General features: G+C 30.0%; 1 protein-coding gene across 19 annotated transcripts in view; it reads right to left on the reverse strand.

Moving 5' to 3' along the window:
• Positions 1-740: 740 nt before the first annotated feature.
• The window catches only part of LOC139500591 (5'-AMP-activated protein kinase catalytic subunit alpha-2-like), a 38,662-nt gene continuing 21,391 nt past the window's right edge, over positions 741-18,011 (reverse strand). For 9 of the 19 annotated variants that reach the window (XM_071289401.1, XM_071289374.1, XM_071289354.1 and 6 more), the window contains 6 exons: positions 17,755-17,844; positions 16,398-16,468; positions 15,942-16,007; positions 14,227-14,395; positions 12,742-12,873; positions 741-2,281 (listed from right to left, as the gene is read on the reverse strand). In XM_071289401.1, coding sequence (XP_071145502.1) covers positions 2,184-2,281; positions 12,742-12,873; positions 14,227-14,395; positions 15,942-16,007; positions 16,398-16,468; positions 17,755-17,844 — 626 coding nt within the window. In that variant the 3' untranslated portion in view covers positions 741-2,183. Of the gene's footprint in view, positions 2,282-4,690; positions 4,724-12,741; positions 12,874-14,226; positions 14,396-15,941; positions 16,008-16,397; positions 16,469-17,754; positions 17,845-18,011 lie in introns of all 19 variants that reach the window. The other 10 variants (XM_071289474.1, XM_071289427.1, XM_071289465.1 and 7 more) reach the window with 2 other exon arrangements.

Raw genomic sequence — 18,011 nt, forward strand, 5'->3', positions numbered from 1 at the left:
ACAAACATTTTATTTTAATCTTAAGGGCAAATTACATAGCATAAGAAATTGGTAGTAGATGATTAAAACGGTTTTAACCGTTCTGCAAGTCATAAAAAGTATCATTGTATTCATGACATGTCTTTAAATCAGAACTCTATACGATCTTTAAATCTAGTGTGATTACATATTATACCAGATTGAAAGGATCAAATCACTGTAAATGTGGTGAAAGTCAGTGATTTGATCCCAGTCAGGAGCCTGTAATTCAGTGGTTGTTGTTTGTTTATGTGTTACATATTTGTTTTTCATTCATTTTTTTTACATAAATAAGGCCGTTAATTTTTTCGTTTGAATTGTTTTACATTGTCTTATCGGAACCTTTTATAGCTGACTATGCGGTATGGGCTTTGCTCATTGTTGAAGGCCGTACAGTGACCTATAGTTGTTAATGTCTGTGTCATTTTGGTCTTTTGTGGATAGTTGTCTCATTGGCAATCATACCACATCTTCTTTTTTATATAAAGACTTGTGAACTGTGAACTCAAGTTATTAATAGTCAACAAACCAGCTGTCACTAGATGCCACTAAAAGGCAAATTCAACATAATGAAAAGACTAACAACAATAACATAATGCTAGACATAGAACACTAAACATGGAATAACCTGTATAGATTGCATATGTTGTGTGTTGGACAAAGGTATATATATATACTGATTCTCTATAATTATTGTCTACATAAAAAGAAGGAAAACAAAATATAAATACCAATTCTGTTTAATATATTTTATCAATATACATTTTTACATTAAAATTTTGATTACATAAATGCCCTATTCATAATAACAAAACAAAACATATAGTTTTTCAGAAACAAGCACTTGAAGAAACTAGCACTGAAAACTTTCAGGAAATTCGGCAACCTACATGTAATCTACACTGTCAATATTATATTTTAACTAAACTACTATGTGACATTCAGCATGTTTTACCAAGTCTTTCAAATTCATCAAGTCTGATCTAACTAAGTAAAACTCTGACAATGTTGTCATTAAATCAATAATAAAGTTTCAAAAAAAGATATGCATCTTCATCTGAATTATAATTTAAAATCATTTGGGAAAAGGTTTGAAATTAAATTATCAATATTTTCTCTCAAATAAGCCACTAACAAAAACAACACAAGCTAAAATACTTAAACAAAATATCTGCATAAAAACTAAGCGTTAAAAATTGCACATATGCAGAACATTTTAGAAATTTATTATTTATTTACACTTCAACACGATCAACAAGATATAAAAAGAGATTAATATTCCAATGACTGGGTCATACAAATATACAAAGAGAGAAGTGGTTTTGTACAAGTCACAGAATGAGAAAAACCAAACATGCCTACATTCATACACAATTTTAAATATTTTTCACAGAATAAAAAAGCATTCAATAATAGTTGAAGAAAATTAAACCAATTTGAGAACTTTTAGAAATGAGACATTTAGCGGATTAAAATAGAGATTTGTATGAAATCTGTGTATTTGCTTCAGAAATATGCTGAATAGAATAGGAAACTGATAAAAGAGGACTTCCTCAACATAAGTATCACAGATGACATTTCCTTTTCTAATGTGATACACAATATATATGTATTGTGTACTTATGTAACATAATTTTATACACACTTTATATTTGTATTGAGTACTTTTAATAAACATAATCATATACACACTACATTTATGTATTGGATATTGCGTACTTTTGTATTATAATTTAATACACACATTTTTAGAAAGGCATTGTGAACTTAACGTAATGCAACAGTAATGCAGAATCAATTTCATAGTGTTCTTGAAGTAACTAAAGATAACTGAAATCAATACAAACATCATTTCATACTTTGTGTACTTCATTTCATATAAAGTAATATACAACAAGTTTAATACATAGTGTGTTTTGTAACATGTGATGGTGTGGTTTTTTTTATGGTTTTGTTAAGGTTATCTGAAGAAATATTACATGTACCAAAGCTAGAGTTTACCTACCAGAAGTTTTATGATCATCTCCTAGCATATACATGTTTTCATTCACCTATAGAAAATATTAATACAAAGTTTCCATTCATAAAGCAGTCTTAAATGATTCCTTGCACATTCTTTTCCTCTAGTCAGTATAACATTTTGTGACAATTTTTCTGTATGCTCCTTATCGAGCTAATGTTGTTATGAGATCAGCACACATTTCAAAGAATTCTAACGTCTGGTGAGTTTTCATTGGCTCATCATCAACTTCCATATTTTCTTCTGTAAAACAAACAAGAAATATATTATTATACTATCATGATCTGAACATTTATTAATGCAAATAAGGTTTGGTTAATGGTTGTTTTAATGATAAACGACATCAACTATTTCTTTTCAGAAACCTTAACCAAGAAAAGCATGCCTCAGTTAAAAGGTTAGCATAAAAATAATTCTACATAAATGCTACATTAAATTTTATCCACCAATCCTCAATTCTCACTAATAATATCCCTGTATTTAATTGTTAAGGATTATTGTAAGATATTTACAGATATTTACTGCAATGAAACCTATACTTTCAAAAATATTGTAAAACAACACAATGACAGAAGTTTTTGATGAAAATTAGTATCAAAGTAATAACTAATGTCAACAAAATTCACTGAACCTTTTAATATTATTTGAAATATTGATACATGCAAGTAAGTTTGCTACACAATTTAGTAGTATGGTTTTCCCTTTTGAAACTCCTGTTTGTCTAGCCTTAGGTCAAAATTTGAGACAATTAAAATCATATTAAAACTAATACTATTCTATCCAACAAATTTTTCAGCACATATATTAAATTTTCCTTTTAACAAATTTCTTATTTCATATCAAATTGGATTTCGATTCCTACTGAATGACATGATTTGTTGGAGTGTTCTAAAACAATGACTTCTAAGTAGTTTCTTTCCCTATATGATATTTGATTTATAGTTAAGAAGTTTATCATTTATCTTCTCAAGTACCTCAAGTCAAAGATAACAACTTTTGTGATTGTGGAAGATTCCTCTACTGAAGGGCTCAAAACTTTTCCATGGAAATTTATAATTTCATATAAAGTTCTAAATTATTTAGTAAGAATTTAAAATTTTTGGATAATATAAATAATGAAACTTATAAGCTATGAAATTTATGAAAATTGGTAACTTATGAATAATTATAATTTCATTAGTGTATTAAGTTTCCACAAATATAGGAAATATCATACATAATTTATATTTAAACACAGTTCTATATATTTTTGTATTAATAAGATCTTAATTATACATACAAACACTAAGTAATATAATATATTAGAATGAATTAATTACTGTACATTCACTGTAAACCCATGCTGTCTTAGATAAACAGGCTATAAATTTAAGTACAAGCATCCATTACCGAGGTAGGAAGGAATACAGATATTTCTTAAAGCATATATATTTTAGGAAAAGGTAGTCAGCCAATCGAAAATTAGTTTCTTTCTCCCTCCTCCAACTACGGACTGCAATATATCTAAAGGTTTAAACTTTTGTAAAAAAAAATACCACCAACATGTCCATCTTTTCTGTCTATAACAGTAGTACACAAATTGTTTAAGCAGAAAAGGACTTTTTTCTGGCAATTCCAGTGTGTAGTATTTTGCAAGTGACCACAGACCTTGACTACTTCTTATATACTACATTCAGCAAATAATTCTGCTTGTGTTGTCCATGCATTCACATTGGACAAGTACCATTCAAGTTTGTATTCTCTATTTTACTAGTGAAATCCAGTTTTGGAAAAAAAAATATCAAGATTTCTTTTTTTTCCCTACCCAAATTTAACCTTTCACTCTAAGATTTATGCTTTCATTAATAAAAATCCTCAAATTATGAACACGTTGAATGAAATTGAAAAAGTATAATATATAAAAAATGAAATGATGATATGAGATGTTTATGTACCAGTGTTCATGAATGTATCTCAGTAGAAAGTTTGAAGGATTCCTTCCTTTATATTTCAATTGTTCAAGTATTTACTAAAATTAAGAAGCATTCTATGAATGCATGATTCATCTAAATAAAATCATGCATCCATCTATGATATATAATATTTCAAAGGAAGGGGAAAAGGTGATTCTATAATATATATACTGTGTAACCTTCTACCTCAAAGCAGATAGCCATAGTTATCAGCTTATGTCAAAAATTTAAAAAAAAAAATCAATGATTCTAATTCCATGCTCTATTTGCAGTACACGTATATGTATTAAAAATAACATTATTATTATTTGAAATTTTATTTCCTCTGGGATAACGAAATTTTTTCAATCTGTATTTGTCAAACTGTTAATATCGAAACGATTAGCAATGTATTATATTATAAGTTATACAATCACATTTTTATTTGGAATTCTCAGATAATTCCAAAACCATAATTAATGTACCAAAGGAAATTTTTGTTGTATTATAATAGTAATCAATTCATACAAGAAAATTACTGTTTTAAATAAACAAATGAAGCAAACAAAAATAAAACAAATTGTATGATACAACTGTATCATAAAAACAAAAACTGAGTTAAATTGTGAAACTGTAATAGCTAGATTTTCAGAGAATCCCAATTTTAAAGTAGATAGTGCAACGTGTCTAAAGCGTGACATAAGCTGATAGAAACACTTACCAGGCAAAAATAATACAGTATCGTGTGAAGCATCTGAAAATCAATTATATATTATACAAAGTGTATGCAATAAAGCAGTTGTGAACTGGGCCTAACCCTGTGAAAACTGGGCCTAACTCTGTGAACAAGAGGGGTTCTTTCCAGTATCATGTCATTACAATGGTAAGTAACCTCACACCAGTGCTGAATGACAACTGGGTGCTGGGATGGGAAAATACATACAGGTATATGTGACAATGATGATTTCAAAAAAGGTTTTCATATGAATCTTTCATGTGCAAATGGAATACAAGTTTAAAGAGGAAAAGCATAATTTGTAAGGCTCCAAAGACATGCATTGAGCTGGTCAAACAATGAATTGCATTTAGCAATGTAAAATATAAAATATCATCCTTTGATTTTTAATTTACACATTTGTTTATGAAAATTATCATCCTTTGTTATTTAATTTACACATTTGTAATTGAAACTATTTTTTATAATAGATAGATTCCTTTGCCCTGCCCAATTTATGTTGATTTTAATAGAAGAAAAAAGTAAAATTATCTAATACATAATTTTATAACTTGAATATTTAAGGAAGGACTGTAATATCTTTTCTGTCAATTTAGAAATAACATCAAAAGTGTAATGCACGCTGAATAATCACTATCTTAAAGTGTTATTTTGAATAGACAGCCAATATATTACAGTCATTCCTTATAATTTTATTCTAAATTCCATTTTAAGCTGGAGTAAATCGTAACAAAACGTTGATGAAACATATTACAAAATTATGACTATGAGCTTATAGACAAAACACTGTCAGCCAATCAGAAGACGTGTTGCACCCAAAATTAAATTATCAGATTATAAAATATCAATTATGAATTGCAGGGTCCAACTTCTTTAAGTTATAGATATTCAGTCAGTAGCATAAGGGTTTTCATTGAATTGGAAGCAATTAAAAACAGATGTGACGGAGTTAAACACATATGACTTTTGACCTTAAATTTTCTGATGAAGAACCCAACAACAGATAACTCACAATACAGGTATCTATAGATTCTGTGATTCAGATAATCAAATGACAAAATATCAAATTCATACATTCTAAATTTTAATTAAGAAAATGAATGAAAAATGGTTGCACTAAATTCAATTTTTGAAAGGAATACTTATGAAGCTGACAACCCATGGAAGTTATGTCATTACTAAGGTTCATGATATAAATTAATCAACTACGTATGTTTGAAAACAACTTTTGTCTAAAACAAACAGCATATGAAAAACTTTTTGTGCAAAATGACAAAAGCTTCATGTACACAAGCTTTTTATAAAGCTAAACAATATGCAAGGCAAACAAACATATCAACATGGCTAAAATAGTTATACAAGACCAAGGACCTGGAAATTACTTATATTTTCTGATAATTTATATGTAATTAAACAAGAAATATACACGTGTGCTTAAAAATAATTAATGGGTAATGAACCCTTATGGAACTAAACCATTAATTTAGACCCAGTCAAGAAAATATAAGAAAGCAGTACATATATTTAATCAAAGAGCTGAAAGCTCTGAAGAAAAATGACGCCACTGTCTCTAATATTGGGATAGTTTTTATGCAAGTCTTGATTTTCACATACCGTAATTAGTTTAACAATGCAACATGTCTCGTAAGCATATAATTGATATTCGTATATGTGTGTGTGTGAAGTGAAGGTGCCAACTGGCTGGGTTTTTTTTTAAGACAAATGAATAGGTCAAGACTACCTGAATTGTACAAATAAATACCATAGAAAGGCTTCTATATTTCTCACTGGTACATAGGCTGAATCCGGGTCCGTTCGCGCCCATTCACGTTTGCGCCAACTCATGTTCGCCCCCTTTCACTTTCACACCCTACATGTTCGTAACTAATCTTAATTGGTTTTGTGTTTAATAACTCTGTAAGCAAGTGTTTTCTTATAAGTATAATTGTTGTCATTGTCTCAAAATAAAGTGAGACAGCATTTTTTTTTGTGTTGAATAAATCTTAATCATGTTTTGGATAGCGTATTGTTAAAGATAATAATAATCCTTTCTAAATAAAGTGGTATTTTGTCAACGTTTTATTTAGCGTTGAATAACTCTTAATCATGTTTTGGTCAGTGTATTGCTATACTTTGTTTCATTGACCTCTTTCATAATGAAGTGAGATTCTGACTAATTTTTTTTCTGTGTGTTTAATTTTATCATGTTTTGGTTATAATAGTGGATTGCTATATTTTGGTTCCTATATTTTATTGTTTCAGATCAAAGGGCTTAAAAACAATTATCTTTTGTGTTTTCCTTTAAAATCTTCAATGTTTTACTCATACCAAGCTATAAATACATTCAGTATTTACACCAAAGCAATTTAAAACAACAATCATGATTTTCCAATTATTCAACTTGAATTTGAATTAAAATTGGGCGCGAATGAGTAGAGTGCGAACGGACCTTGGGTGTGAACGTGCGAGGTGCGAAAGTGTATTGGGCGCAAACAGACCTGATACCACATAGTCTGAACCCCCTTCTCCCACAAAATATGAAGTAAATTAAAAACAAATTGTTCAGAGAACAATTGAAGTCTTTCCACTAGAAAAGATCTATTTTTATATTGAAATATGAAAAATCAGTTTAAAATGTTAGTTTCTTATGGCTTTATGACGTCCTATTAACCTATGACCTTGACCTCAATTTCAAGGTCACAAACCATGGACCTTGAATCAAAATATCCTAGGTCTTTAATATGTTTGGTTAATGAGTACTACCACTTGACGCGTAATTTTAAATGTAAGATGGACAAAAACTCCCTTTTATTGTATGCGCAGCCTTTCAACCAAAATATACAAGTAAGGACATGTAAAATTATTTGTCAAAATTTCATACGGTATTTGAAAAGAAGTGAAAATAAGCCAAAATCAAAATTTATAATATGACCTTGACCTTTGACATCGACCTCATTTTCATTTTAAGTACCAATGACCTCATGAAGACCCTAGGTCTCTATCAGTTATGGTTTACCAGTTGAAAATGCATATCGCTTGAATCAAATGAAAAAGGGGGAATAACTCTCATATGGAGTCCCCATAGAGCTATGGTTCAAACGAATATTCTTATCCTTAATATGTAACGAGCAATTTGGTAAAATAAAATCTTTTACGGTTACGAAGGAGAGGTGGCCACAAGAAAAACAGTGTTTGGGGAGATAACTCTTACAACGTAATGTATTTTGTTATAATTACATTTGATATATGTTTCATTATAATACTTTATTCTGATTGGCTAACTGCACATCACATGTTATTCCTCAAGCAATTGCATCACTCAATAAAACTTTTCATTCATGATAACACGTGGTCCCACAATAAAGTGCACAGATGAATTGAATAAAAAAGTTATAAAATTCGTGTTTTCATGATCCTAGCTAAAAAAAGTAATTATAAGTATTGAATGTTTCTTTTTGTAACCTCATAGGGTTGCAAAAGCATTGACCGTTTGCACATTTTTAGAATGAAGCGCTTACGCTTACGCGCTTCATACAAAAAGTACTTCGGTCAACGCTTTTACACCTCAATGAATTTACAAAAAAAAAGCATTCAATACTTAAATGCAGTTGTAAATTTTTAAAGCAAAAAGAGTTAATACTAACTTTCACTTTTTTGGATGTTCATGTACATTTTGTATGTATTTATTTTTCTCAACTACATGAATTTTTTGGTGTATTTTTAATGATATATATGAGTAGTCAAAATAATTATTACGTCTGGCAAGGCTTTTTAAATTTTATTCTGGGACACCTTCCTATGACCACAAGGCTATGTTAATTTTTTTCTGGGACGCCTTCTTAGGAAGCCTTCCTACGAACGTCTTAGGAAGGCGTCCCAGAAAAAAATAAAATAGCCTTGTCAGACGTCATTATTATTTGGACTAATACATGAGATATTGGATATTTTTATGCATTATTTAACCAGTTGAGTCTTTTACAGGATTGTTTGTTTAATGCTGTTTAAACATTACTGAAAAAAAACACCTTAAATTTGCTAATTATTTGGCATGAAAGTTTGATTTATTGAACGGGACTCATAGTTTTCCATTTAATTTAATAATTGTCTAATGGTTAAAACAATAGCTTCGTTGTTTACTTTTATACACAACAACATATTCACTTTGGTTTCGTTGTTTACCTAATATTCACTATGTACTTGGTAACAGTTATTAATTAATTGAATAGAAAATATTATAATAAATATTATTGGAAGCCGAATTGACGTCAAATAGGTGCCGATTTGACTAGATGCCAATTTAACCAGGTGCCGACTTGACTTGTACGTTTCAATTCCTCTGCGATCGTTTGCGGTATTTTCTTGAGAAAACCTATTTTCCATCATCAAAGAGAAGAAGAAACTGCTTGAAATGATTCCCGAACGCTTCGTGATTGTTAAAATAAGTTTAATTCACTCAAAAAACAATTTTAAAACTTGCGATGTTTAATTCTGTATTCTGTTTAAACAGGAAGTTTCAAAAGCACGTGTAAAAGAAGAAATTAACCGGTGAGAGTGGAAATCCGTACATAACATATATCACTATAGTACGATTTTTAAAGCAAAACAGTTTCATCCTTTTGTAAAACAGTCTTTAATATACCTATCACATTAATGTTTGAAGGGTCTTAAGCTTATTCAAACCATATAAGTCGGTATGAAACACCAAAACGGAATGATAATAACCGATTACGTTTTGTAGTTTACAAAATTCTGGACTGGTTCCTGTCAAACTACAACACTTTGTTCGACTGTAGTGGAATACAAACAGAAACCAGTTAGTTTGTAAACTGGTTCCTGGCTGATTACTACACAATGCTCATGCATAATGATAAGGAACACAAGCACATTCCAGTTTGTATTGAAATTAGTAAATACGAAACCAAGCGCGGTAGGCAGAGAAATCAGGTCGGCAGTTATGGAACAATGACTGCGTCATTTTCCAAAAAAAAAAAGATAGTTTAGTTTCTTTTGTTACATCTTCTGACATCATGTGCGTATTGTTATGCGTTTACTTTTCTACAATGACTAGAGGTATAGGGGAGGGTTGAGATCTCATAAACATGTTTAACCCGCCGCATTTTTGCGCCTGTCCCAAGTCAGGAGCCTCTGGCCTTTGTTAATCTTGTATTATTTTAAAATTTAGTTTCTTGTGTATAATTAGGAGTTTAGTATGGCGTTCATTATCACTGAACTAGATATATATTTATTTAGGGGCCAGATGAAGGACGCCTGCGGTTGCGGAAATTTCTTGCTACATTGAAGACCTATTGGTGACCTTCTGCTGTTGTCTGTTATATTGTCGGTTTGTTGTCTCTTTGACACATTCCCCATTTTCATTCTCAATTTTGTTTTATTATTGAGCAAAGTTCATGAAATTTTTAAACAAAAAAAATTTCTAAAAGAATTTTCCAAAGGCACATTGAATGATAAAAAGCTAAGCATAATGAGATCGTGTGGCGTTTTTTCAGACACACAGTGTTCCAGTGACTGGGAAATAATGTCAACCTTTCACTTATTCCAATATAATTATTGCAAAACAACAAGTAAAGCTCTGACTAGTTTTAGCAGCGAACTTTAACCTGTGATCTTACGCCAATTGTTAAAGACCCCACTGTGACTTTGAGATGAAAAACAGCAATAAAGTGTTGTTAATTTTCTTTATCTTTTGTCTAGAGTCTAGACTCTACAGTCTAGAATGTTATATGAACAGTTTGTGTCATGGAATAACAAAATAAATTTCTTTTCTGTAACTTTATGGAAGAATGCATTTCCTTTAATGACTGTCCAAGACAGGTTTAACATCAGAGTGGTCATGTCACAAACTGAAATGGTCATTTAAAAACAATTGATGCAAATTCAAAATTTATAATATTGTGATAGTCTTAATCCCCTAAAAAAATGACTGTAATTGTACAAATTAAATGTAAACACAATATAGATCATATATAAAATCATATTAAATAAAAATTAATAAAATAGGTAATAAAGAAAAAAAAATCCAAGTAAATAGCAGAATTTTTTTATTTATAAAAAAGGTGTCTGACATAACATTACCAAGGATCTAAAAGTATGACATCTAAATAAATGTGAAAGGTGATTTGTCAGCCATGAAGGTTAGAAGAATAATAGAGAAACTAAAGAAGACAAGTGACCAAAATGTCTGAAATATGGCTTAACTATTATATAAAAGTTATCTGTTACATGTAATTCCAGATCCACAGCCAAGATATCATATCATACATACACATATCATAACTGTCACAAAATCAACTAGGCAAAGCACATTTTCATGTGTTCATTCAAAATTACCAGAGCTGACAATAATAAAGCTATGCCTCAATTAATATTTTCTCTAAAATCCAGACTTAACAAGTAGAAACAAACACGACATGCTTTTTGTGAGTAATTATTCATGTCAAGAAAGACACGGTAGAAACAAAGATAATAATAAAACACCAGAATATATCAATTCTTTTATCACACGAAGCATATGCTCAAAATAATCCTTTGCAACTGATATCTTTCAAAAAATTATTGAGTTCGCAGGAGGCACACCATATAATTATTTTCTTATAACTGATCATATATGCAGAAATCATGACTTATGTTTAAACAGTAATGTACTCGGAGAGTAATACCTCATTACGAGTTATATGGTCTACTACGGTCCCCTCACAGATCCATTCAGGGTTTGTAAAATCCATAGGGGTGAGGTATAAGGCAAAATTCCTTATTGATTTTACTAACCCTCTATATGGATTTGTAGGGGACCCTATAGAGAAATTTTAAAACACAAGACTTTTTTCCAAGTTATGTATAGAAATAAACAATGAAATACAATAACATTAATGGATGACATCACCTTTAATGGTATATGTTAAGTCATGATACCCCTATAAAATCTACCACACCCTACTGATTTAAAGGGGGTCACCACCTGACAGCATTAAACAAATCACAATGTCACTAATTTAATTGAGTTGTGAAAAAAAAAATTGATTTAATATCAAATCATTTCAATAGATCATAAAATACTTCTGCTTTACTTTATAGAAACACTATTAAATAATTCCTACATTTCATATTAAGTAGTCTTTTTCTTATTTATAGAAATTATGCCTTGGATAAAAACATGTATGATATAATGAATGCAAAATCTATTGATGTGAAATTGGAATCCTTAATTTAATAAAGTTCACAGAATCCTGGTTTGATTTAAGTCTGCCACTTAACAACTCTTGTTCGAATGGGGTCAATTTAATAAGTAACATGAAAATCGGAATGAAATATACTGTTTTTAGTAATCCATTTTGTTTTATTTTTTGAGCTGATTAATCATGCATATAAGAAAAATGAAAAATATATCTATTTCTGCTTCAGCAGAACCTGTCTTCACAAGCCAGCTTATAACAACCTAGGATTCGTCTTCAATAAATAGTGCAGAAATAGAACTGTGAGTGAAATAACAATTAGGAATCCCCTGCCCCAATTAATTTTAGTATTTTGAAGTAATTGAATTCAATTATCTCCCCTTAAACGTGACAGACCTGGGTTATCTTCCTTTACACACATCCTCACCTAGTGTTTTACAACTGTGTAAGGTTTGATCAGTATCTGTCCATTTTTTTTAGGAGATTAGCTTACAGGAAACATGGATAGACAGATTGATGGGCAAGTGACTGCAAATACCCTCCCCCCCTGCATAAAACTTTGTATGCATAGAGTATAACATCTGGCATCTGAAAACAACTTCCACTATTCAAAATATTCTGCAAACAAAAAGAAATGTGCTAAGGTAATATTTCAAATATCCACCATTTCATTTAAAAGTAGCTTTCATAATTATTAAAAGCATGCATGAATTCTACATCAGCTGCCATTGAAACATAGACGGTTATTAAAGTTATAAGTATAGGATTCGTGCCTGCAAAACAAAATGGCACTAAATAGCTGAAGAAAATCGGCAACAGCAGGACAGTAGCATAATAATTCTTCACCTGGAAGTATACTGAACGGAGTATATGGTAAACGACAACAAGGAAAATGTCGAATATTACGAAATAGTATTTTACGATGACGAGGTATGTTTTCAGTCGCCTTCCCTGCCGAGACAAAAGGCTTCACTATCACTGCAATTATAAACAAGTGGGACATTAATTTGGAAGAAATGAATGATAATGGTGCTTTATTTTACCTTAAGGAACATGGCAGTTCTTGGAGACTTTTCTCTTCCTTTTAACTTTTTATCTGATGCTGAATTATTTATTGAATCATTTCTCTTTACTATAATATATTTACATTTACATAGAAAAAAAAATTACACAGAATAGCAAAACATTACTTGAACTTTAAAAGTTTACCAGACAAGAATTTTAATCTCTAATCTATTTTATCATTTTTTACTCATATAGGTTTTCAACTTTAAATTCAATTATTAATACAAAAATCATATAAAAAATTGTATTGGCATATTCCATAATTTCAGTAATTACAGAAACAAAAGTTAATGGCAAATGCAAAGGAATAATTTGATAATAAAAGTAATGAAAGTTGAGATATAAATATAAAACAAACTCTTTGAATCAAAATTGGTCAATCTTATTCATATTTCATTTGAACATTTCAATTAAAACCTTCCAACATATCTGCTACAAGGATTATTAATTTTTCTTGCAACAAGTCAGTTTTAACAGAACTTTACAAACAAATATACATTATTGAAATCAATTAAAGGTGGCTTGGGTTTTCAACACCAGAGTTATGATTCCTACATCTGACATTTTTTAACAGTTTAAAATAGAGTGGATCACTTGCAAGAAATATTTCATCAACACTTATTGTAAGTGATTTGTCTTATTTTGTTTTAGCAAAGCACAAAGCACATTCAATAAATTGAATAGATATGCAGGAATTTAAGTTCAAATTTGAGACCATCATGTCACATAGAGCTGTAATGAACAACTTGTAAAATTTGATTGGACTTAAACATTCTGGTAGTCCATCTCCTAGGAGAAAGATCATAAAGTCATTTTGAAAACCCATATTTTACAGAAACAGGCTAGAAAAAAGTCTAACCTAACTTATAAAAGGACTATTGGAAATCTCGTCTATTTCACAAAGAGAAAATGGAACCTTAACAGGTCTATTAAAGATAGGATATTCTGTAAATGAAATGCATACCTTTATTTAAATCACATATTATATATTCAGTGTCAATGAGAGGTTTATATCTTACATTCTGTAATGGAAACTAATGTTCCTTTGTGCATATTGCTGTACAAATAAGCTGTAAGTCAGTATAATGATATTATAGTGCTCCATTGAATCTGTGTGCACAATTTCAGTCATTGACTGGTGCAGCAAAATTTTCAACTGAATGAATCATTTAGCACTGTCAAAAATTATATGAAAATTCTTCAATGTGAACAAGACACAAGGTTAGGATGAGATGCAAAATGAAAATGAAAGTACACTAAAATTACCTAGATCTGAAAATGAGGCTGGTGTAGCGGGTAAACTGTGTGCCATGGAACTCTGGGAAGATTCTGACGAATGTAGAGATGATTCCCTCAATTCCACTGAGTTCAGACTTTTGAAGTCGAGAAGGAAACTCTTCTGATCAACCTGGTAAAGCTGTAAACTCATTTTAGACTGAAACATAAAATTAATTTACTTTACATTATATTAACACTGGTTGTAGAAAAATATCAAATCTACTACTTACTTTCTTTTTAAAAATATGAAAGCACTGCTTATCAGGATCTACATAAATTTCTAACTAGCTGGTTATTAATCTTTCTTAGCTTTTCTTTCACTTTAACAGGTAAACTAAGCCAATCTATATCATATTCACAGTTTATGTCTTTTGACTGTCAGAAAAATTACCTGTTAATTATAATATTACTGTTTATCAAATTATCAATATAAACTATATGTTCAGAATTTACTGTTAATATGTTGATACAATATAAGTTACATTTTTCATTCTCAGTGGAGCAATACTTTACTGACTTTATGTTTTCATGTTATTGCGAACCCTATGATAGTTTTCCATAGATTCACCTGCAAGTTACCTGTCAATTTAAACTTTTGTAAGTTCTATTGTCCCATCTTACAAATACAACAGGTATTGTTCTCTGTATAGTTCATTCACCAGGACCTTTAAATTTCTTCTAGGAGAAATATATCACTCATTGATTAATTTACCTGACCAAAAAATTATCTTCTTTTTTATTGAAATACTTCCATAAACTCACATAAACTGTATGCAATATTGTATTTATTCAATATATCATTAATATATTTTCAATCTGTTCAATATATTAAATATGGTTTAATAATAAAAAGTTTATTTCATACACATTTTTTAGTATTTTCCAATGAAATTGCATGTTTTTGTTGTTTTTCATTTAAAGACTTATGTTTATGAAGACCTTAATTTAAAAATAATAATATTCAAATTTTAATTTTTCAAACACACAAAAAAGTGAATATTTGATCAGAAATCAACTTTTAATTTTTGAATCAGTATTAATATTGAACACATTAAAAAAGAGTTATTGGTATTGAATAAATACAACACCACATGCAGATTTGTGAGTCCTTACTTAATATTGGTATAAGTATTTTTTCAGCATTGACAGTTCAATTTTTTGTTCAGGTAAATTAATCAATGAGTGATATATTTCTCTTGGAAGAAATTTAAAGGTCCCAGTGAATAAACTACACAGAGAACAATACCTGTTGTATTTGTTAGATGGGACAATAGAACTGCCAAAAGTTTAAATGGGCAGGTAACTTGCAGGTGAATCTATGGAAAACTATCATAGGGTTCGCAATAATAGATAAGTTTTTTGCTTGCTCTCATCTCTTCTTGAATGAGATTCAATTATGAAATCAAATTCGTATCAATTCACTAAGTTTGTTAAGATAGCGTCATTGATAGGCTTCCATGTCTAATGCCCTTTCACAGAGAAATGACAATCTTTTGAATATCACTGGGAAAGAATGTCAAAGTTTGCCAAAATATCTTCATTTAACAAATTCTGTTACTGCATCTCATACAATTCTATTTATTCACTCTTAGAAGTTAAATTCAACTGTCCTGTCCTAGGGTAGAATGATGTCCCATTTGACATGACACAGAAAAACCAATATTAGTATGTAATTTTTTAACAATTTATCTGTTTATACTCACAAATCTACCAGATACAGGGTTCTTCCTACGAACTCTAACATGGTAATGGTTTATAACCTTCCATTCCTGAAAACATATTTAAAGGTTGCTGATTATATTTACTGCTTAACTTAAAGCTCATAGCACTAATGCTTTTTCTAAGCTATCAAAATAATTGTAAATTTTATCAATCATATCTATCAAAATATTTTCTATCTAAACTGTAAATAGTTATCAAAGGTACCAGGATTATAATTTAATACGCCAAATACCTTTTTCGTCTACATAAGACTCATCAGTGCACTCAGATCAAAATATTTATAAAGCCAAACAAGTACCAATAAGAAGAACTTTCTTAATTTGAGTTTCATTAATTCCTAGAACCATCATTGGATCTTTAATTTGATTTCCTACTCCTTAGATACAAATATAGAACATTCTCTATAAAAAAAAAGTGGAAATATGATGGAAACTTACATAATTTAATGTCTTCATAGCTCTGTAAACCTCATGCATAATGTCCTGTGGTTTGCTTTGTGATCTAATACCTAAAATATAACAATATTTTTTAGGTCAGAGAGATAGTTTGTTATACAGGAATAAAAAGTAGTACCTTATGTGGCTCAAATATTACTGCAAAACAAACCAGGTCCTCCACAAGGCTCAGCTTTATACGACCGCAGAGGTCGAACCCTAAACAGTTGGGGCAAATATGGACACAACATTCAAGATTGAAACAGCTCTGAATTTGGATTGTGATCAAATTTTTGACATAATATGGGTTTCTGACACAAAACAAATGTCAAGATCTTACAAATCTATTGCACAATATTGTGCAATTAAAGATTTCTTCTTCAAACTTTTCAAAATTCGGAATTTGAGAAATTAGGAAAAATAATTTGAAAACAACTATCACCCCCCTTTATTTTGCAATTAGTCCAAAACCTGACATTTTTCTTGTACACAATTTACAAGTAGTGTACGGGAGGTTAATCAGAACATACCTTGCATTGTATGTTAAATGTTTCTGAATTACCTCCCTTACACTGGTTTTAAATTGTCTTAAATGTCCATTGACCAGAAAAACCTAGTTTTTCCCTTTTTTCCCCCCTAATTCCAAAACATTTTGAGCCATAACCCCCTAAGTCAATACTAACCATCCCTTCATGGTATGGAAACTTGTGGTACAACTTCAGTGATTCATACACTTAAACACAAGTTATTGTTAGAAAACTACAAAAATGCTTATTTTGGGCCCCCTTTTTGGCCCCTAATTCCTAAACTATTGGGACCATAACCCCCAAAATCAATCCCAACCTTTCTTTAGTGGCATTGAACCTTCTAGTAAAAATTTATAGAGATCCATTCACTAAAACAAAAGTTATTGTCCAGAAACTAAATGCGTCTTCAGATGACGGCAACGCAGAAGATGCAGCCGACGACAACATGATAGCATTATACGACGCAAATTTTTTTTGGGGTCCTATAAAAATTGCCATACATATTCGTACATTTGTTGTACCTACACTAAGGTACAAAGTGTTCAGAAAATAAAACAAGTTACACATTTCATGATTATCCATGGAAACTGACATCTCTCTTTCTCTTGTAAAGAATAGAAAACAGAATTGCGGGATGTAGAGCTATTATATGTTGTCAAACTGGCATAATGAAAGTTCAAGATAATCCAGGATATAGCAGGAAATAATTGAATAAAAATATTTGTTATCGTTAAAAAAAAAAAAAAAAAGATAATGCAACTCTATTTTAAACTTCTTCTTTGTGATGTTATTATGCAAATTATAATACTTGATGAGTTTACTAATAATCTTACCTAAATGCCACTTTGCTTTTTTAGGTGGTGTCAGAGATTTGTTGGCTGTCACTAGTAAAGGCTCTAAAGTGTGGGATGTATGTTTCAACTCTGAAAAATAAAATATCTATGTTTCAATTTTTATCATATATCAATTCGGCTTTACAAAGAATGAAAAATAAAACTAGCATATTCATCCTTTAAATGTCTAACAATTAATGTTCTATTTAAAATGTGATATATTTTATTTAACCATTTATACAATAAGGTAGCATGAT

Source organism: Mytilus edulis, chromosome 1 (assembly GCF_963676685.1).
Source record: "Mytilus edulis chromosome 1, xbMytEdul2.2, whole genome shotgun sequence".
NCBI lineage: Eukaryota > Metazoa > Mollusca > Bivalvia > Mytilida > Mytilidae > Mytilus > Mytilus edulis.